We start from the raw sequence: 21798 nt of genomic DNA on the forward strand, positions 1-21798 counted from the left end.
TAGCTCTGACTGTCTGAAAATGCAGTACACGTGAGCGCTGCACTGAACCGCTGAATCGAGGTAAAGACTCAAATGCAAATAGCTGCATTTAGGGTAAACACACAATGCTCACTTTAGTGAAAAAAAGCAAAAAACATAACATCCAGATCATATTAAAAAACTTGCCTCATCTTACTAAAAGGCCTCAGATTGTTCTTCGTTTTATAAAACATAAATTATGTTCTGAAAATTAAATAAAAGATTTTACTTGGAGTTGAAGAAGAAGACTGACAATTGATTTTAATAGATTTTGCTTAAGCTAATTCAACAAAGAAACAAGCACTGTGTGATAATGGATACAAACAACTAGTCCACTGTTATTTTTTACTGTGTAAGGGGATTGCTTATAAGAGCTGTTTTTTCTTTTCTTTTGTTTTATTTTATTTTTTAAAAATGTGCATCAATTTCTTATTTGTTTGTTTGTTTTTTAAATCGACTTGATGTGAAAGCTTTTGTTTCCTTAAACTCCGTCATAAAATAAAGTCGGATGCATTTGTGTCGTGTCGATCTACAGTATGAAATGCAACCTTGACTTTTATGCTGTAATTACTTCAAATGCAAAATAAGATGGCCCTTTCCCCCTCCTGCTTCCCACTCTAGCATCCGAGGACGATATTCTCAAAGGCAAGCAGTCCATCAGGAGTCAGGCTCTGGGAAATCAAAACTCGGAGAGCGAGGCATCCCTTGACGGAGATGATGACACTCTGTCGTCACTAGAGGACAAGGACCTGGAGAACGTCACAGGTAAAGAAGCAGCCCGTGTTCACCACCTCCCATACCTGCTCCTCGGTCATTCCCCCACCTCCCTGTTTGTATTTGTGTCTGTGTTGTAATTTTTCCCCCTGCAGTTCACACCAAATAAAGAAATGGTGGCACTGTAGTTTGAGTTTTTGCTACATGTGCAACTCTGATTTACTGCACTGAATACGAGGAATCTATACACGAAACAAATCTAAACAGTGTCTTCCTTATCTTCCGTAGCAGGCTGTGATTTTCCAATATGACCTTGGTGTTTTATTATATTGCTGTGCTTCTTTTTACATTTATACTTGAGTAATTTGTGTGTACAGCTCCTTTATAAACAAAGGAAAACCAGCTTTTTAATGAGCATGCATCACTTTCTCATAGCACATCACTGGAGTGCTAGTGCCACCATGGCATCTTAACTTTCCTGCCTCTGCCATTGGAGGTCTGCTTTACAAACATACTGTACACACACAGGCACACACACAGGCCCAAGCAGCAACTCTAAACATTTTTTTTTTATCTGGCAGTAGCAGCTTACCCCAGGATAGCTCTTTTGAAATGAGGTATTATCTGATTGAAGGAGGGTAGTTTTTCTTTTGATAAAACTTTAAATTCCCTTCATGTGAGCCTGGTCAGCTACTGCAGCTGCAGAATGAGAATGAGATTCCAGTTCACGATGTTGCCCCCCCCCCCCCCCCTTTTTTTATGTCTGTTATTTAAATAATCTTCATTTAATAGGCCTATTGCCGTGTAATCCGCATATTATGCGTAGTGACAGCGCTCGGTAGACTAAGCTGCAGTAATTGGGCTTAGAGTGCTATAAAAATAATGCATCTGGATGACAATGGGATTAAACGCTGAATCCTGTCTAATCGTGTGATTTATCCCGCGAGAAGTGCGTAGAAGTTGTCGGGAGAGGTTTAGCTGTGCTCTTAAGCAGCTGTCTGCTCCAGGTGTAATTGAATGTCTTTGAGTGAACGGAACAAAAAATGTTATTTCAGCCCATGGATAACATGTCAGTACTCACGGGGTTCACGACAGGCAAAGGGATGACTATATACATATCTGTTTATTCCATCCGTGTGCGAGAGCGCGAGGGTGCTCGGGGAAATCAAGCCCGCAGCTCCGCGGCGCACATCTGCAAATACAATGCCTCATATGCGCAGAGCCGGGCAGAGCTTCCACCCACAGCTCCCCTGAGCCAGGCTCTCATTGTCATACTGGCATAAATTAAGATTGATGAGAGATGAAATACAGCTTCTCCCAGAAGCCACCGATCAATGGATCCTGACGAACAGTCAGTTTTGACAGTTGTGACGCAAAGTAGTATTTTTAATCAGTTAATTTTTTTTTTTAGTGTTTTCGGCTTTTTTGCCCCACACCGTTTTATTATATAAAGTAAAAACACGTGTTGGTGAACTTCTATTGTTTCGTGTGTGTTGGTTTTGTCTTAAATTTGCCAATAAAACGCTGATTATTTTAAACAACCGAAGCATTTTGTTTTTTAAAAACATGGCAGCTTTATTGTAAGAGTGATACCGTGGAAGTTGGTTACTGCGCGATTGTGCGTCAGCTTTAAAAGTGGACAGACGTTAACGGTGTCTTTACCGTTTACCATGATCAACTTTCACGAATTAACCAGATCCCTGGTTTGTTTTTAACTTTTCCATCAGGTTAGATTCTTTTGATTTTCTTTTTTACAGCTTCGCATTAGCGCTCAGTGGTCCCCCAGTTTGACGTGCTCGTTTTGTGACCGGCATGTGTCTCTGTCCGTCCTCCAGGCCCAGTAAACATGAGCACCAGCGCTCAGCTCGTGGCTCCGGCTGTGGTGGTAAAAGGCACCCTGTCCATCACCGCCTCCGAGCTCTACTTCGAGGTGGATGAAGAGGAGCCCAGCTTCAAGAGCATCGATCCAAAGGTAAGGGACTCAAGCTCCATTGATCATGTTTCTCACGGTCACTTACAGAAGACATGCTTGGATTTCCGATAGGCCCTGCTGGCATCGAAATGTCACACAGAAGCTTGTGTGTTTTTATGTCTGCTTTATTTTAAAATTAATAAAAATATTTTATTAGTTCATTTGTAAGCTTCTCTAAACATTTGTTAAAGAGGAGACGCGGTTGAAGTTACCATAAGGTTGGATTCCAACTGCGTCTTTGTTTTATTTTCTCTTTACAGTGGTTTCTGGATTTTATAAAACTACTTTTATTTTCCTCTGAAAGTTTTTTAAGTTTAATTTAAAAAATAATCTTTATTGGTAGAACATTGTTATAACAGCTAATTTAGCAGTTGTATCATGTAAGTGTGCAGCATTTGTTTCATCACTATAAGAAAAACACAAAAGTTGAAATTGGATTAAATTATGCTCTGATTTGAAAATAAAAATGATTTAAATTTGTTTTAGTAATATTGGTCAGTAAAAGGAGTGCTGACCTACAGGTGGTTGTTTGTTGTCAGTGTGTGGTGGGTGTTGGCTAACACTCTGTAAAATTATCATATTTATTTAAGTGTTATTTTAATAAAATCCACGTTTAGTTGGGTGTTGTTTTATATCAGAATGAATATAAGTAAATGTGGCAATAAAGGTTTCAAATAGTAAAATCAGTTCATTACTAGATTTTTTTTCTCACTCTGCTGTAGGCCCTTTGCTTGTACCACTGTTCAAACAGAGCACAGATGCTCCCAGGCCTACACATGAACACCAGAGTGTGGATTTACATTCATTTAAAAAACAACAACCAAAAAAAAAATCCAATCCCGTTGAGCTTGGCACTCTTACAATAACTTATGGCCTAAAATGGGCCTTTAAAAAAAAAAAAAAAAAAAAAAAATTTGCTAAATCATATTAATCTTTTTTTCTGCCTGTGTTTCATCAACTTACATTTTGTCCTGTAATTTTTTTAAAGCTAAAGTGAAACAGATTTCCAAATTTGCCATCTCAGCTGTCCAAAGACGTCCAAACATGAGGCCAAGTTGTAATTTAATTTGCAACATTTTATTAACATTTCTTCTTTAAGTCACATAATGGAAAAAAATGAACTTGGCACGCTACATTTTCTTCTTTCACTTAACGATTTTTGTGCATATATTTAAATAAAAGTTTCTTCACTTTGTGAAAACATTTAAAGAAGACAACTAAAATTTATTACATTTATTTGAAAATGTACCTTCACTTTCTCTCGGCAGGGGCCCAATTGCTCCATTTAATATAAAAAAAAAAGTGGGGGTTTTGTTTGTTCGCTTCATTATTTTCTTGCTGATTTTCTTTTCACATTTCTTGGAGACTCGGTTGAAGAATAGTCTTTGAATTTTATCCCAAAAATGTCCTTCGCCGCAGTCTTGACAACCAGTTTATAATTTGTCCAAACTTTTAGCGTTGGTGAGGATTTCCCTCGCTAGTCTCCATGTCTGCTTAGCAGCAACCTCCAGGGCTGAGTGAGGCTTTCCCTGAAACAAGTCCAAGTTTGGCAAGAAGTAGTGGGGACATCTGCGGCATTGCAGACAGGATATGAGTTGCAGCAGGATACCATTGAGTCGGTCTCCGAGGCAAGACTCGTCCCAGTCGGTCTCTCTCGGGTGTTTCTCGCACTCGTACAGCAGCAGGGTCTTCATGTGGTAGTTGTTGAGGGGCTGTCCAGGCAGCTCCAGGTGACGGTCCCTCAGAGTCTTGAGGATGGACAGACACTTCTTCCTGCAGCCTCCCATTAGCAGCCTGTTCTCGGCCTCGCTGAACTGGAGAACCCAGGCGTCGCTCTCTGCGGAGCTCTGCTTCCCCGTTAACGAGTAGCACTCTTTGGAGAGCAGGTTAAAGCCCTCAGCTTTCACTTCTGCCACCCGGTTAGGGCCGGGCCAGGGGATGTGGGGCATGGGCCACTGAGCTGCACTTCTAGGCCAAATCCCAGTGCACTTGAATGCGGGGGTGATTTGCACCACGTACCTCTCCCTGATCCGTAGTTTGACCTCGCTGGTGTCGGCGACCATCTTTACCACGTCACGGTAGCTGCATTTATCCACGGCCTGTGCCACCAGAGTCTGAAATCTCGAGCGGATCTTTCTGGCTGATAGGTAGCCCGAGGCTGTGATGAACTCGACCCACAGCGACATGCTCCTTTTGCGGCCATCGCTCAGCTTCAGCACCGCGCAGCCGGGCAAGGAGCCGTCATCCACAAAGTTGAACACCCCCATCTGGTTAAGGTAAAGCACCACCTCAAACTCATTGGGGGAGATGACCTCCATCCCCTCGTAGCGCGCATCTATCTCACTGAGGGAGCTGATGAAGCGGGGCTCCTGCACTTCCACCTCTTTCAGGACATCGGACACCACTTTACAAACCTCCCTTATAGTCTTCGCAATGGCCGCTTTGCGAGCTTGGCATCTGTCGTTGTAATATTTGTTAAGCTGGTAAACCAGCTTTGCCTGCGTCGCAATCATGTTCGGGCAGAGGTCCGGGCTGTACACCGGAGAGTCGCAGTAATTTGACGGATCCAATGCTTACCGGTAAAGCCAGAGGCAAACGCTCACCGTGCAGGAAAAATGTGTAATCAAAGTTTTTTTTTTCCTCCTTGCTTTTGCAGCGGATGGACGTCAGTGTGAGGAGGAGGAAACGGATAGGGATGCAACGTAATAGCTTACTAAATATCAGTCCAAGACATGAGCACTTCCAGCACAGCTAAGAAGATTCATATTCAGGTTGTGGGTCACCATCCGTTTCCCGGACTGTAGACGCTAAAGGCTAAAACGCCGCGTATAACAACTCATCTCTTCTTGCTCTTATTCTCTCCTCTGTGCCCCCGCTCACTTTTCGTCCACACTCAGCTTTGAGCTGGATTTGTGTACTTTATGAATGGTTCCTTTAGAAGAGTGAAGGGGGTCGGGCTTCTCCTCCTGCAATCATGTGCAGAGCTGTCAGTGCAAGCAGCCAATCAGAGCTGCCAGAGGCAGACGGTCCTGCAGGAGAGCTCCAGTTCGCTTCGACAGCATCTGGGCACACGGTGCATGCAGTCCAGCGCTCCCCAAGTCGACACAGGAAAACACAAACCTTTAGGTTTATACTTCATATGCCGGTGTAAACTCTCCGCGCCGACAGTAAAACATTTTTTTTCCACGACCAGCGCCGCTCCTTTACGCGCAGCTTCTCCTGCATTTTGAGGATTGAGATTTTGAATCTTTAACTTAACAGCTGCTTGCATTCTGCAGATACGTGTCTCGCTATTTCTTCTAGTTTTTAATTTAACAAGTTTCTTTCTCTATCTTAAAAAATAAAAATAAAAATCTCACTCCGACTTCCAAGGCTCAGTAATCGCAACGTCTATAGGCTTTTGGCTTTTGCGCCACTTTCTTCATAAAAAACTCTCTTGATCATCGCTGACTTAATTTTTTTATACTCGGGGTTTTGCGGATTTTGGGAGTATTCTCCATGTTTTGAATTAGACACCTAACACCAGGTATGATCTGCTGGTATTATTTTGTGAAATAAAAGTGAAAATTATTTTATTCCCCCTTCATCTGAAATCAGTCCCAATTCTCCTTACTTGTGAAAATCGATTTTTTTATATCACATCCATGTGTCATTTTCTTTTATAAACTATTATTATATATATGTTTTTCTTCTTGCTGATTAATGTCCGATCGACATCGTTTTGTCGGTGTACTGTTTGCTGGGATAAATGTGTCGAATGCACCTGCAGCTTCCCCTCTGAAGCTCTTTAGTGACGTGAACGAAACCAAAACGATCGGCCCCAACGACTTTTCCTAAACCTGATGAGCTGTTTAACTAATCAAGTAATGCATTTTTGGGATTGGTTTGGCATCTTTTACATAGTCAGTACACAACATTGTGTCTAGTTAAATAACTTATTCAGCGTGTGTGTGTGTGCGCGTCTTCCCTCACACACACTCACACACCGCCCGTGGCTTGATCGCCGTGAACCCTGACCATATACTGAATAATTTAACCAGAGGTCTTTGCGTAGACGTCCCTTTGTCACCGCATGTTGGAGAAGTAAAGAAGCCATTACATCCTCTCACAGACGAGAGGCTGGGGTGTGAGGGTATGTTTAAGCCACATGTAATATTTAGTCGTTTTCTATCCCGTCACGCGTCCAGAGAACGACACTGCGATAATAGTGCGTCTTAAATTTGATTTTAATGAAACATTTGATGAGACTTTCAGGTCTTTTAAAAATTAGTTTAAATACTTGGATTCATTTTATGAAAATATATATTTTGACCAAAGCTCCTCCGATTAGGCCTAGAATTTTTAAAGACGCTGTCGATTATTGTGACCTCGTTTTCTTCAGATAAAATCAATAATAAGCAGCGATCAGGCATCGTCTTTGAAGCTTCACGTCGAAGGTATTTCTCGGAGTGAATGTTGGTAGGAGGCAAATAGGCCTTCTGCTGTGGCTGCCACCGATGAACAGAGAATCTGTCGTGCGACAACCTGAAGGCTGCAGAGAAAACAAGGTTGCTGGATTTTTGTTCAAAGAGTCGAGTATGGAGTTTGTTTTTTACATTTCATTTGCAGGAAGCTTGAAGCAAAAAGAAGAAAAATAAAGAAAACTTTTGACACTTGTTACTAAATTATAGATAAGGCAGAATATTGCTTCATTAATGATTCCCAGGAGCCATCCGCTGATATGAAGTGGCCAAACTATGCAAAAGATACTGAAATAAGCCATAAACATTTCAGAAAAGGCTCAGATTAATGAGCCAACCTTCACAGTTGCCACATTTTCTGGACTTTATCATGTTGCGTTTTCCACAAGTGGTGATAATTTTGAGAAGTGTGAAGTTAGTCATGATGTGTAATTTATTAACTATATTGTAAACGAAGTTTCAGACCTTTTTAGTATTTGAGCTCAAACTAGATGTGTTTAAAAACACACACACACACACACACACACACACACACACACACACACACACACACACACACACACACACATTTAATATACTGCTTTTGTGTCACTCCTGTGCAAACAGCACATTTTGCTTCATGTAGGTGTAGCAATAAGTGCTAAAGAAAAACTACATTTAATTTCATTAAATTCTATGAGTGAGTTTTTATCTTTATTAATAATAACCTAGCAGGACCCCCCCCCCAATAGATAATAGCACAGTTTTAGTGTCGGATTAACTTTCCTCACCAAGAAAACATTCAAGGGGAAGTGTTGCTGGTGCGTCGTGACATTTGATTTTGGCTTCCAAACATAGATTTATTGTGAAATACTGATGATAAAAATACTAAACTGATATTCGCCAGGTCTTCCCTCAAGCGGCCGTTATCCTAATGTGGCTTTGGAATTTAGTAAAAGATGAAATAAGTGAGAAAAAATGTCTGGCTGTGTGATTTCAGGATGACTGTTTATTATCAAGCTCGCAGCTCCGGAGAGATTAATCGGCCCTACTTGGAGAGCAAGTGTCCAAATATTATGAAGGAGATGCTAAGCCTGGTTTAATGAAATATACGGTGACACAAATGCACAGTTTTATATAGACACTAGGGATCTTTTCGGGCCCACTTATCACACCACGCGTTCCTGAGCTGCAGTGTTCATTTTTATTATAGAATGGATACCTCGTGTCGGATTAATAAAATCGTTTTTTTCAGCCAAAGTGCAAAGGTCAGCCATATGTCAGAATAGGAGCGTCATTATATTTCAGCTTGCTACATGTCCATCGAAGTTTGGAAAACAGAAGCTCAGTCAGCGCATGTTGGAGCAGAGATTTTAGCATTTTCTCTGCTTTTTTAACACTCCTCATAGTTTCTTTCATACATACTGTTATATATATGAACGGCAAATGCCAACTGTTTGTACCTCATTTACCTCACTCAGTCACTCATACGTTCTTCTGTACATCTCTGGAAAACATTCAGCGTTCCTGGAAGGTTTTCTCATTTCTGAGTGTAGAGAAGATCCCGTCAAAGAGCTCTTTGATCCAAGCCTGCGCGACTCCACAGCCATCCCCTCGTAAGCGCAAAACTGACTGCACGAATATCTTCCAGCTGATGAGTAGACAATAACACGCTCCCCCCCCCTCTCTGTTCTTGCTTTGAGTTTGTCATTTTCACACAATTATTGCCCTTCTTTCCAGACTGCATAAACTACAATATTTGTATACCTTAGTTTACAATTGGTATCAAAGCCTCAAAGATACATTTGGTTCCTTATCAGGTGGGAGTTGGGTGGGACTGTGATAATTTGGTTATTTGGTTCATCTACTTGTTTAATAGTTAGTCTCAATAATCAGTAGTAAAGTAAACTGAGAGTCGAGTTGCACCCATTAACACTGATCCTCTTTCTTGCTTTGTACTTTGAAGTGAGGGGTATAGTAGCACTGCTGCCAGTTTTAGATAATTCCCTTTTTTCTCCTCTCTTTATTTCTCTGGAAACATGATAGGTCCAGGGAAAGTGACTCATTGCCTCCCAACACACACACACACACACACACACACACACACACACACACACACACACACACACAGCACATGAGTAACATCCGCACACGTGTGAACCGAGAGAGTAAATTTTGATGTTCTTGTTCACACGTTTTGTTGCCGTCTCCCGTACCCGTATGGAGCCAGCTGCCAGCTCCATAGAGAGCTCAAAGAAAATCATCGCAGGCATCTAATTGCCTGGCAGGCCTCTGCATCTGCTCAGCAGATAGCAGAACTGATGAAGTCACGGAGCAGAGCAGATGTGCGTTTGCCTGTGTATGTGTGTGTTTAACAGCACCCTCTCCGCGTTTAGACACCAGCCATCAATATTGCATGCAGAGTTATTGTTGCAGAGCCTCTCCTGGAGACTGCTAATATCGCATGTATGAGGAAGTGAAATCCGCTCTGCCCCCCCAGCTGATTGGTTAAAGGGAATATCTGCAAAAGCTTGATTGGATGGCGTTTGTAACCCTTCCTAGTGCAGTTTGAGCGTGCTCCATGCTATCGTACTGTTTGGACTTTGCAGTGTTAACAGCTGAATAAAGTAAAGGGTGAAAATACTGAAGGGGGCGTTGCAAGAGCTGCAGCTGCAGATTAAAAAGCGGAAATTAATCTTTTGAAATATGTTTATGCTTTCCATCCATCATTAAAGTGCTTGAAGATGAGATTTTTTTTACAGATTGAGGATGGTTATCAACTTGTGTACTGTGACTTGGTATATTTACGAAATCAGAACTGTGACACAGCATTTGTAAAGAAATTGATGGCAGAGATGTAAACGATTGTAAATCTTTCTGATCCAGCGAGGGATCAAACTGTTGCACATTATTCAACATCAAAATACCTTCACTCGAATTAATTTGGTTTATATGCCTCATATGAAGCCATCTGTACGCAAACTGCTACAAAAAATACCCCTAAAATTTTGTGCGCATTCACAAATTCTCCAAAATATTTCTTCCAAAAGAAAAAAAAAACACAGATGGAAAACATTTGAAAGAATGTCAGTAGTTTTGTCCTAAAGGTCAGTGTCCAGCCTTGCAGTACGCAATAATAAAATCCCCACTGAGAAGACATTGGTAACTCTAATTAGCGGGGTGGTGACGGCTACCCAGGGTTGGTTCAAGCAGCTGAATGAATGACCATTCAGTCAAGGAAAACCACCCTGGTGTGTTATGTGGCAACCAGTCCCATATCGTTAAGCTTTCCCAAAGTGTCAGACTGCGGGGATCACCCCCCTCCACCCTCCTGCTGCTTGCTCCACCAAACCCTCATGGTCGCCAGGGACGACCTTCGGCTGGAGCTGCCAATCACAAAGAGCCATGGCAGCCAGAGGTCTCTGAGAGAGGAGCCTATTGATTTTCCAGTTAGAGCCTAAGTAGTGTGTGCTATAGGACTAACGGACAGCCCAAGCAGGTATGTCATTATCAATGAGTCCAAGGAAACAGATCCTCTCACTCATTCATACTGGCCTCTCACCGTCTCTCCTTCATACTGTTCCACTCTATTGGTTGGAGCACATCCTGAGATGGTCAATAAATCGCTCAGCCACACTATGGCAACGACTAGTAGAGCGAAGGGTTAGGCTGACCTTCTTTCTCTTTCTAGTCCTTCACTTTCCTTCACTCTTTCGCATTCTGCCCGGTTCTCAGGTGCAGTAATTACAGTAGGTGGAAGGCATGAAGTGTTCCCTTAACAAAGACAGATTTCACAAGCGTGAAATGATTTTCTGTCTTTAAATTCCCAACATCCACGGCCAGCTTACTGTCAAGCTTCATGCTCCTTCTTCCCAGCCCACTTTGGATCATCCAGTCATCGGGAAATCCAATAAGCTAAATGCTCAACTTAAGTCAAGTTACCGCACAGATTTGGGAACTTGTCAACAAAAAAACACATGCGGGCAATCTGGAATTATTTAAGCCAACTACAGGAGATAACACCAAATTAAGGTTTCTGAAGTGTATTTCTGTTTGCCCAGTAGGAGGTGAAACACCCTGTTTTACAGTTGATTATCTGGATATCTGTGTTGCTCGCTCAGAGTGCATGGACCACATGGACTGTTGTGTACAGTCCCTCACATCCAGCTGAATAAGGCTATGTCACTGATGATTAATGAACTTGAAGTCTTCAGTAGACATATCGCGATATCGACCCTTCATTCAGAATCTGACCCTTTGCATATATTAAACCTGCAATTATCATTAGACATCTTTGAGATTTCGGCCATTATCTGATTATGTATTTCTTTTATTAGGTGTATTGATTTTACCGTTGGCCCAACACTGGTCCAGACTGAAATATCTCCTCAGGTTTTTGTGTCGTTTATTTTACAAACATTCATATCAGGTTTAAACCTCATGACTCTGGTGATGCGTCGACTTTCCTTTAGTGTCAACACGAGACTGACGTCCTCTAAGTCACATGGGTGATAATAAAATTCGTGTCAATATCCACGATGCCACACCCAACCTGCCAGTGGTGTTCCTTTGATTTTTTTTTTTTTTCATGTTATATTTATAACTTAAAGTTTTAAGTCTTAAGAGATTTTTTTTTTTTCATTGTTTTATTCAGCTTCTGCTGTGTTTTCTGTGCTCTTGCAGCGTTTTTCTATTTGCTGGTGTTTTCTGAGGTTGACAGGTAAAATGCACTTGAAACCGCACTTGAAATCTCGGAGCCACAATCAGAATGTGTGCTTCCCTTTCTCTCTAAAATCTGTCCCAAACGCCAGTTTGAGAGTAGTGAGAGTAGCATTCATCGCTAATTTACGCTTATTATAATGCTCATCATACTAAAATGATAGTTTTTAGCATGTTTACATTAGAATTAAACACTACTTTGCTAAAAAACATCTTCAGGGCAGCTTGTGTGGCTCCTAGATTTGTAGTCTTGTTTTCAACGTTTTTCTACCAGTGTTATAATCCAATTAAAACATCCAGGTATATTACACATAATAATAATTTATTATTCAGCTTGCTTCTTGAATTTGTTTTGTACAGTTATAGCATATTTGTGTTTTTGTTGTAACCCTTGCAATGCAATGTGAACCGTGACTCCTGTGAAAAAACAGGCCGATGATGCATCTGTGCAGCAAATGGTAACCAGGTAGGACAGGTCAGGGAAAGACGATTGCCACATAGGTAATCACGTAAAGAACCATTAGACAGTCTCATCTCACCACATAATGATGACTAATGTCTCCTACACACACACACACACACACACACACACACACACACACACACACACACACACACACACACACACACACACACGCGTTTAATATACTGAACAACCCCCTTTTCTTCACAAACACGCTCAGCCTCTCTCTGTTTGTGACCTGACTTTGGACCTTAACACATCCGCAGACCACTGTGGCCATTTTGACCTGGCTCACACTTAACCAAGCATCTCCAGACAAAGAGCTGCCCCCCCTTTTTTGCACCTGAGCCTAGCCCCTCCATCATGCTCCATCTCTGGGCTTGACTGGACCAGTCAGGGGGCAGGTGCCTCCTCCTCCCCTCCTTTGATTGATCCCCTCTCTCCATCATTTATTCCCTTCGTCTGCCTCTGACACACATGTCAAAGGCAACGCACCAGCCTGATGGATAGGCCTGTTTATGGATGCCAGTCTGCCTGGTAGGCTACTGATATTACAATCAGCACCTGTGTACCTGCTGTTCTCACGAGCCTCTGCTATTCAGTTGAGGTCAGAGAAGCACGCGGCTTTGATTGAAAGATCGATGTCCAGCCGTGCTTATTGGAAATTGGAATTGTAAATGTGCTCTTGGTTTGTCAGAAAGCTCTCTGCTGCATATCAAAAGTTAAAACGAGACCCATGGATTGTAGAAGCCAAGTAGCTATTTATGTTAAGTCTCCATTTTTTTTGGTTTCCTTACAAATGCAAAGGTAAAATTGCTTGACATCAACATAACGCATGTTTTTAATTTCCGAAAAAGTCAAGAACAGGTTGCTTTATATGTGCAACCTCATAACACTGATGCACAATCTGTGTAAAGACATCTTGTGTGCCAGAGAGAAGGATGTTAAATTCTCGTACTTCCATTGTCATCATGGTTAATGACCCATTCAGTGTGGTTTAAACGGCACAACCAGAGGGACGGTCTGGAGATTACTTACTCATCCAAGACTCCTTTTCTAGTGGAAGAGGAAAGTGGATTTGTGGAATATAATATAACAACAATACAAAACAATTTTAATACACAGACGGTCTTGAATAAAATCAAACCGTAATCGTGAATCAGATTTAGTTTTAACTTAACATCTTCATCAATAATCATGTTTTTTTTTACACCACAGATCTTTGATTTTTTTTTTTTTTTAGTGGTTCATGTTAGATTGGTTTCACACCAGCAATCTCGGTCGTTTTTCAGCCTCCATGGTAGAATAAAAAGCTGAGAACTTAAAATTAAACTTGTCCGTATGAAACTTCTGTATAAAATCATTTATTTTGCCTTTCAAAGACCATGACTTAATATTTGTAGATTGAGTGGGTCAGTTTGTTTGTGCAAAGCTTATACTTTGGGGTTTTTTTTCTGCTCTTTGTTGCTATTTTGCTGGTCACAACTTTGTTTAATGCTACTGCTCATATGTGTATTATTTGCAGATGAAGCTAACGTGCATTTTCAGCAGTTCTCTTGCAGACCTAGCTCTACTCTACCTGCCCATTAACACGCTGCATGCAGATCAGATCAGAAATGGCTTTTTATGCTTATCAGAGTATTATTCATAATTGAAGCTTATGATACCCTGTGAGCTCGATATGCAAAGAAGAAACTTTAGCTTAAACGTTGGCTTAGAACAGTCAAGTTTCAGTATTAAAACTAGCGTCTAATGCCCTGTGTTCTGAGTCAGCAATGGGATAACGCCCCGTGTGCACACGGAACTGAAAACTGTTGTTGATTCAGTTTCCGTCATTCCAAGTGTAGCTGAAAGTGCTTGTCGCTGATAAATTTGGAGCACCAATTGAGTCACGTACAAATATTTTAACTCTCCACAACATTTTTTTTTTCTCCACTAAAAAGGCCTTTTCTCTTCTTCATCTTTCCTTTCGGACAACCCACCCTAAATTCCCCAAGAGGGGTGTACTTTTCACCCTACACCCACTTAAGCTGCTGACAATAGCTGGATTAGAGAAGAATTTATTCAGCAAAGCCTCACACATACCCCCAAAAAAGCCTATCCTTCAGTAAATGGCAAAATGGGAGACTGAAGGAAAGCGGGGAGAATGCGATAGGAGCCGGTCGGTGATCTTAACCTGTCTGATGTTTGCTATGGCAGCTTATAGGAGAGCAGAGGGCCAGCAGCATTTAGTCCTAAAGAGCTCCTGTGCTTTAGCGGAGGCTCCGGGCTGTCTCCCTGATTTTTCCGAGTGTCAGTGAAAAGCGTATACATTCTTTTCCAGCTTTTCCTGATGTGCTAGCATTTACTGATGCGCTTGACAAATCCAGGAATGTATAGAAGCTCTTTCATGTCCCGTCCATGTCAACAGGTGCTCAGCAATATCACAAAGGCCGTACATTTAGCCACAGTGCGAGGTGTGCGTTCTATATGAACTTCTTTGTTACACAATTCTAGTAAATTATCTTAATTCTCTTTGACTTTTTCATAACATGTTCTAGATATTCTGTATTTGTTGCACCTGCAAAATATAAACAATGCTATATCTTTTTTTTTTGCACTGTTGAGTCATTTGCTTCGAACTGCATTATCATGACAGACATTGAATTCAACTATGAATTTTCAGCAAAGGAGAATATTATCAGTTTGTGGATATCTGCAGTTTCACAGCCCTTTTCTCTTCACTTATCCATCCTTTGTTACCCATCACTTTTGAGCTCTTTGTGGCCTCACTCCAGCCTGCAATGGAGTGAAAAGGAAGCACTGATGTTGAATATATCAGCATAAAATTCCCATTTTATGTTCTTTGCCATTCTTAAAGGAAAACTGTAATTTACTAAAATCCTTAGCACTCTGGCGTTAAAAGCTTTATCTGTCATTTACTAAGGCTTTGACTTATAGTTTCTGTTGGGGCTTGTTTTATGTATATACCTGCTACTGCCATCATAAGTGATAATTAATACCACTTTGGTATCTTATTATATGTTGGGGCACTTCTAAGGCTTTCGTCCTCATAGCTTATGCCCAATTTTTAATGATTTAATGCACTGAAGTCTTCAATTCACCACCAATTAACCCCAAGACCACTGTAGCATTTCCCTAAATCTACACAAGACTTTTTTTTGTCTCCCACTTCAAAAAGGCCAAGCAGGCGAAGACAGAAAAAAGGCTAACCTGTTAGCAAACAGTGAAAAGGGCTGAGAAAAGGGGGGAGTTAATCCTTATTAGGCTAAATTCAGACTAAGTGGCCCCAAAGATCCTTTCAAAGGGGACTTTCTTTCAGGGAGCACAAACTCTTGCTGGGTGACGTTTGGAGTTGAATACTTTGAGTCTTTAGGCTTCATAACCCTACACATGCTGCAAGCTGGGCCTGTTTATTTTGCTTCAGTTCTCACTTTCCAGCACAGCTTCTTAGTTGTGTTTATTTTTTTTCTGACCTTGTAGTTTGTTTTACTCCCCTCAAGGCAAATAGAGCTTTATGTGTGACCAGTGATTACACATTACACTAGTTACACAGCTGTAGAACAACTGGGATTACCAGTTCATTTTGGGCTAGCTGTCCTGAAGCATGATGACAGGATGTCTAATATTCAACACTGACTTTCATATCACTCTTTCTTTTAGATGCTCTCTAGGTTTAATGGATAATATATTTGCTACATTTTAAATATACCTATTAAGTTTGTGGAAAAAATGTGGAAAATACTCTTAACTTGCTTAGAGTTGGATGGGAAGATTGATACCACTCCCTCCTCTGTGGTAAATATGAAGAACAGAAGAGAAATCAATAAAAAATACTATTAATTTGGCGGGCTTTACCAAAGAAATATCAGTTTTGTTAAACTCACTATTGATTACTTCAGTAGCTAAGTGTTCCACATTTATATTTTTATATTTTTATTTGCATATCCAGATGCACTTTCTCTTAAATTCTGTGGAGAACATGGATAAGTCGAGGTAGTGTCATGTTTTTGCCATTTTGTTAAAGCACTCGCTTTCAAAGCCACAAAGGCTTGAGGACAACTGCTGGAGTGTGAAAGAGGAGTCATGTGGCTGCTCTTTCTTAAGGTCACATGATCGAGCGTTCCTGTGTTGAGCATTGCTTTCCTCTTAAAAGCTTTGCCTACTTTATTCCAAATGCAACCTCCAAACACCTACTCGCCAAACAAACCACACACAGTTTTAACCTGCAGTGAGTCACGACTAAAGCTTGTGCATGTTTTTGTGAAGCCTTACACTCAAACTGTGTAGATCTGTGTGGCTCTTTCTTTTTCCATCGTGGTACTTTCGGTCCATCAGTCTCCCTTCCTCTATCCTTTTTTTTTTTTTTTGCTATCACTCAATCTCAAAAGCAAAATCTGTCTTAATTGGCTCCAGAGGGCTCGGGGAGGCTTTGTGTCAACGCTGATGAGGGTCCTGATTGGTCCAGAGGCACAGGCAGCCAACAGACCCTTGTTAGTGTGTCGGGGCCCTTTGCTTGCTCGTTAGTCCGATGAACTCATTTACTGATGGGGGGTGACACGGCCTCGTTTACCAGTGTGGAACAGAGAAAGGTGTGTGTGTGTGTTGGTCAGAGGGGGCGGGGGTTAAAGCGAACAGGGAGGAGGTGAACCAGAATATGGGTAAAGAACAGAGTAGAGGGGAATATAACTGAACTTACAAGGTGCATACGCAGAAATGCTACGAGTATTGAAAAGCCATCAAATGTCGATTTATGTTTCTCTTCATTTTCTTTCTTATTTGATGCAGCAGTAAAAAAAAAAAAAAAAAAACAACCCGCTCCAAGCGACTCGGTTCACTGAAACTGTTTATTGCAGATTGCTTGATTCTGTGGTCAGTCAAGTGGAAACAGGCACAAACAGCATGGGTATTGGAAGTCTTTTTAAGACATCTGAGGAATCTGTAGCCTCAGTCCATTGTTTGCATGCATATTTTTTCTTCATTTTTTATGAATTCTATCAAGTTCTTGCAGTATTGCTTGTCCCTCGTCTGCGTTTTGATGTTGATGGATCACCTCTCTTCCTCCCGCTCATTAATTTCATCACCTTATCTCCCACACCACTTCATTTGACCAAAAGGTAATAATAAATCCCTCATCCATTATCCTTTAACTGAGGCACCCATGTGGAAATACTTAATAAGAGGCAACAAATTGAACTTCAATCACCTCTTTTTTCCCCTTCGAGGATGTATAGTAGATTAAACCGAACATGCAAATATGCTTACGCCACTCATCAAACACTGTTTATGTGCAATTCTGAAATCTTTATTTCCTAAAACACCACAATTGATATTCAAATGATATTTTATTCGTATTTTTCCACGTTATGACAAATAAGGCTCGTTGGTTGCTGGCAGTGGCTTCTCTCCTCTTCAACTCTAGGGTCTTATCAGCCCAAAAACACACACGCACTCAGCCGGCCCGACTGCAAAGGCAGCTGAGAGCCTCATCTATCTTGAACCACGTTGCTGATAGTTGCTCCTCTGCTCTCTTAACTCTTCTTTAATTCAGTACAGTTTCAATTAGATCCTTCAGTATCCCTGTGTTTGACTTTACCGGTGTTTCTAAAGATGCTCTGGTTGGTAAGAGGGGTGGATGCGAGGGGTGATGGAGAGGATTCGCTGGCACAGACTGTCTGTGAGATTCAGTAGTGACAGCTTGTGTGTGTGTGTGTGTGTGTGTGTGTGTGTGTGTGTTTACACACCATAGCCACAGTCACCCGACCCCTCTTCATGTGTCCCTCTTCATTCCGCAGTCTTTTGGGCATCTGACAAAGACAAACGACAGTGCTTCAGAAATGAGCCGCAGCCCGCTGCACAAACAGGTTGAACGAGGAAGAGGGAGAGATTGAGAGAAGGCAATGCAATCAAGACCGGTTCTTTTGTTTTCTGTTTGGCTGTGTCCTGTCGCGTGACGCCGTGAAATTGATCTCGGAGCGCTCCAAACCTGTGCCCGTGGATATCGTTCCACTTGAAATGAAACCTCAATGAAACTGCATCTGTCAACGATGTGGAAGCTCCTGATCAATGTGATGCTGCCGCAATAATAATATATTGTTTCATTATTAATATTATCACTTTAAAACCAGGCATCCAGTAGATGGTAAACCAGAGATGGTGTAATTAAATTGCGATTCAAGACTGTAATAGTCTGAAATTTCGATTACTTTCCCTTGTTCTGTAACTGTAGCATTCCCGTCTCTTTAAAGCTGACCGATCTAGTTCTTCCACTACTATATATCACAGAGGAAGCTGATGCACCCATAACTCCAGCATGGACAATAACCTCCACACCAATGTAATTTGTCCAGATGTGGTCAGAACAGCTCGAGCATTACGACACAGATAGTTCGTCATACTCGTTGTCACACACTCTGCTTTTTCATCTGCAAGGGAGAGGGCGCTGCTGATCGGGATGATGATCTTGGAGAGCAGCATGCTGTTTACAATATTCCAGGAGATCCATCAGTCCAGTGATATATATCTGGGTGTCTTCACTTGTGTCATATCTTTCTATCAGCTGAGAGTTGGCAGCTTCATTAGTTTAGCACTGGGCATCTATGTAAAACCACTCTTTAGTTGTGAATGGTTATACTTCAAGCTTTCACTTATCAAACACCTGAAGACTGGAATCTCTTTTCTGCTCTGATGGAAGAACAGAAAAACAATGTCCTTCCTTCTGCAGTGTTTTGACATGATCAACTTATTGTCACGTTTGTAAATGGAGAAAAGGATGAAAATCCTTTCTTTATAAAATTCACATTTTTGCATCAAGATGTTATTGAAATTAAGAGCTAATATTGTGTTACAATGTAAAATGAAAATTAAAAAAAAATGTCTTGGAAATGGGTTTGGCTTTAGGCTGGCTGTGACTGGTATAGTCATCTGAAGCTGCTGTGAGAGAGATGGGAGGCAGGAGGATGCGGTGCTGGCTAGCTTCTCCAGGCCACTAATCCACATTTAATTGAACTCCAGAGACTTTGAAGTGAGTCTGTGATGCAGGCAGGTCTTATTCCTCAGAGAGACAGCGAGGGAAGCGCTCCTTAGCTGAAGGCCTCAGCTGGTCCTCTTCTCTGTCCCCTTGCCTTTAATGAGCTCCTTCAGCTTAACACTAAGCCCAGCGTGCTGGCTCAAATTTGAATACTTTTGATTAATAAGATGCTGCAAAATCATATCTTAACAACATGAAGTGCTCCTTTTACCTTTCTGCTTTACCCCTGCTCGCCCCCTATCACAGCGGGCACCTTTGAAACCAAAAGCAGAGGTTGAAATAAAAACCTAGTTAACAAAGCAGTGCTAAGTAGGTTAGTAGCCAACCTAAGTGCTGGATTAGTATGAGGACAAATCACAGGGGCAGGGCTAAGCATGCGGGTCTGTCAGGAGCTGTGACAGCCGTCAGAACAAGTCACTCTGACAGCCACCGCGGTCTCCATGGGGACAGATTAAGCTCAGTTCATCGAAGCATTTTTAAATTCGGAGCTTAGTAACATAATATCGTCTGACCTCCGTGTCAGTTACCTCCGAGGAAATGCAGAGACCAGTTGTAATCAGATGTTTAGCATAAAATAGCTTCTTGTCACAGCAAACTGTCACTTAATAGATGATCTTTTAGTGAACAGAACATTTCCTGCACAGCGTCCGGCTGAATAGCGCCCATTCTCTCGCTAAAGGAATCTCTTTTTCATTGAGGCTGATCAATATAAGACATTAATCGTGCTCTTCGAGCCGTCGTGCCATCACTGTGAAAAATGAACTAACCCGGCCCTCTGGTCTGTTCCCCTTCCCTCTTCCCTTCTCTTCTTCTTTTTTCCTTTTCTTTTAATTTTTGATTTTAATTTCCATTGCTTGCTCTGTTTTCATTATTTAACTGGAATCCACATCTCTCTGGTTTCTCTTTCGTGTCTTCCAGATTCTAGCCTACACAGAAGGTCTTCATGGAAAATGGCTGTTCTCGGAGATTCGTGCCGTCTATTCCAGACGCTACCTCCTGCAGAATACTGCTTTGGAAGTCTTCATGGCCAACAGGAGTAAGGCATCCCCCATAATTGTCTATGCTTAACCATTTCACCTTCTTAATCGTGCAGTTTGCAATCAAAAGTTGTCATTATGGTGATTTCTAATCTTTAAGAAATAATCCTTGATAACTGTTTGTTGCTTTGTGCCTCTCTGCAGCGGAAGTTATGTTCAACTTCCCAGATGCAGCCACGGTAAAGAAGGTTGTTCACAGTCTTCCTCGTGTTGGCGTGGGCACGAACTTTGGCCTTCCACAGACCAGGTTAGACGTGTGCGATTGCTTTGTTGTGTTTGTGGCATTTAAAAGTTTTGCTGCTGTTGCACTGCAATCTCATGGGGAGAAAAAAAATGGTAACTGGGAAGCAGAAGAGGATTATGGAACATCTCCGGTGGTGTTATGTAAATATTTTAAAATTTCAAATAGTTTTTTTCTTGTTTCTCTCAAAAATGTACACATGGGGTTGGTCACTAATCTCCCTCCCTCTCCTTACCCCGCTCCCCCCAGATATAATTGGCTTCACACAAACATAGTCCAGTTCATTTATTTATTTCCACCAGAGTGAAGCAAATACTTGCTTGTAAGCCTGCAGGGCACACACCTTCCCCCAGCCCTCTCTCACATCATGCCCACTCTGTGTGCACGCATTGCTGGAGCCGATGGTGTTGGTTTTGCACAAATCTTGCACAAAATTCACAGCAAGACAGAGTTTTCAAGACGCTTTGGTGATGGTTAAAATTCAATTTGAGGGAAAAAAATGTGGATGAGATTAAAGATTTGTGATTGGCTCTTTTAATCTGAGGTGTGCCAGAGCCCGTCTGATGGCATTTTTGAGTTGTATTTTGAGAAGTTGATATTTTTAATTTTTTTGTACCTTTTTGGTATTAAGCATCACAGAATTTGACATGTGGCGACATAACAGTGAGGGCTGTGTGATAAGTTAGAGTGAGGAAGTGCGTTCAGTAATGAGTTGGTGTGGGTGTAAGAGAGTTTGTGTGTATAACACACAGGGTTAGGGCAGGTGAATGTGTGTGCTGGGCTCATTAATCATACTAGTTTGCCGGCCACCTTGCCTCTTCGACCTGAGGACGGCTGCTCAGGGCAACCCGGTACACATCAGCTCATACAGCCAGCACAGCACAATTTAGCTTCATGTCCAGAGTTACGCACACACAGACACAGACGCACAAATTAAAGCACAAATCCAATATATGTTCATAATTTAATCTAATCCCTCTGTTTTCAACCGGTTTCCAGTTTTGCATTCCTTCTTTTCTCCCCTTTACTTCTCCATATCTATTTATAATGTCATTTAAAGCAGTTCAAAAGATGCACAGAATTGCCTGGTGACAATATAAAAAATGTGTCAAAGTACACTTGTGTTTGGGAAATCATGTTTTCACATTTTTTTTCTTTTCTTTTC

The 21798-nt window shown here is 41.5% G+C and overlaps 2 protein-coding genes across 10 annotated transcripts in view; one reads left to right on the top strand and one right to left on the bottom strand.

Moving 5' to 3' along the window:
* Positions 1 to 21798, top strand: part of lrba (LPS-responsive vesicle trafficking, beach and anchor containing) — a 174712-nt gene that overhangs the window by 106429 nt on the left and 46485 nt on the right. For all 9 annotated transcript variants that reach the window (XM_019360054.2, XM_019360055.2, XM_005469852.4 and 6 more), the window contains 4 exons: positions 640 to 783; positions 2568 to 2704; positions 20274 to 20391; positions 20537 to 20639. In XM_019360054.2, the coding sequence (XP_019215599.1) occupies positions 640 to 783; positions 2568 to 2704; positions 20274 to 20391; positions 20537 to 20639 (502 nt within the window). The remainder of the gene's footprint in view (positions 1 to 639; positions 784 to 2567; positions 2705 to 20273; positions 20392 to 20536; positions 20640 to 21798) is intronic.
* Positions 3766 to 5825, bottom strand: mab21l2 (mab-21-like 2). The gene has a single exon (XM_005469848.4). It carries the CDS (start codon positions 5215 to 5217, stop codon positions 4138 to 4140), a length of 1080 nt encoding a protein of 359 aa, XP_005469905.1. The 5' UTR covers positions 5218 to 5825; the 3' UTR covers positions 3766 to 4137.

The sequence above is a fragment of the Oreochromis niloticus genome, linkage group LG6 (genome assembly GCF_001858045.2).
Source record: "Oreochromis niloticus isolate F11D_XX linkage group LG6, O_niloticus_UMD_NMBU, whole genome shotgun sequence".
Taxonomy (NCBI): domain Eukaryota; kingdom Metazoa; phylum Chordata; class Actinopteri; order Cichliformes; family Cichlidae; genus Oreochromis; species Oreochromis niloticus.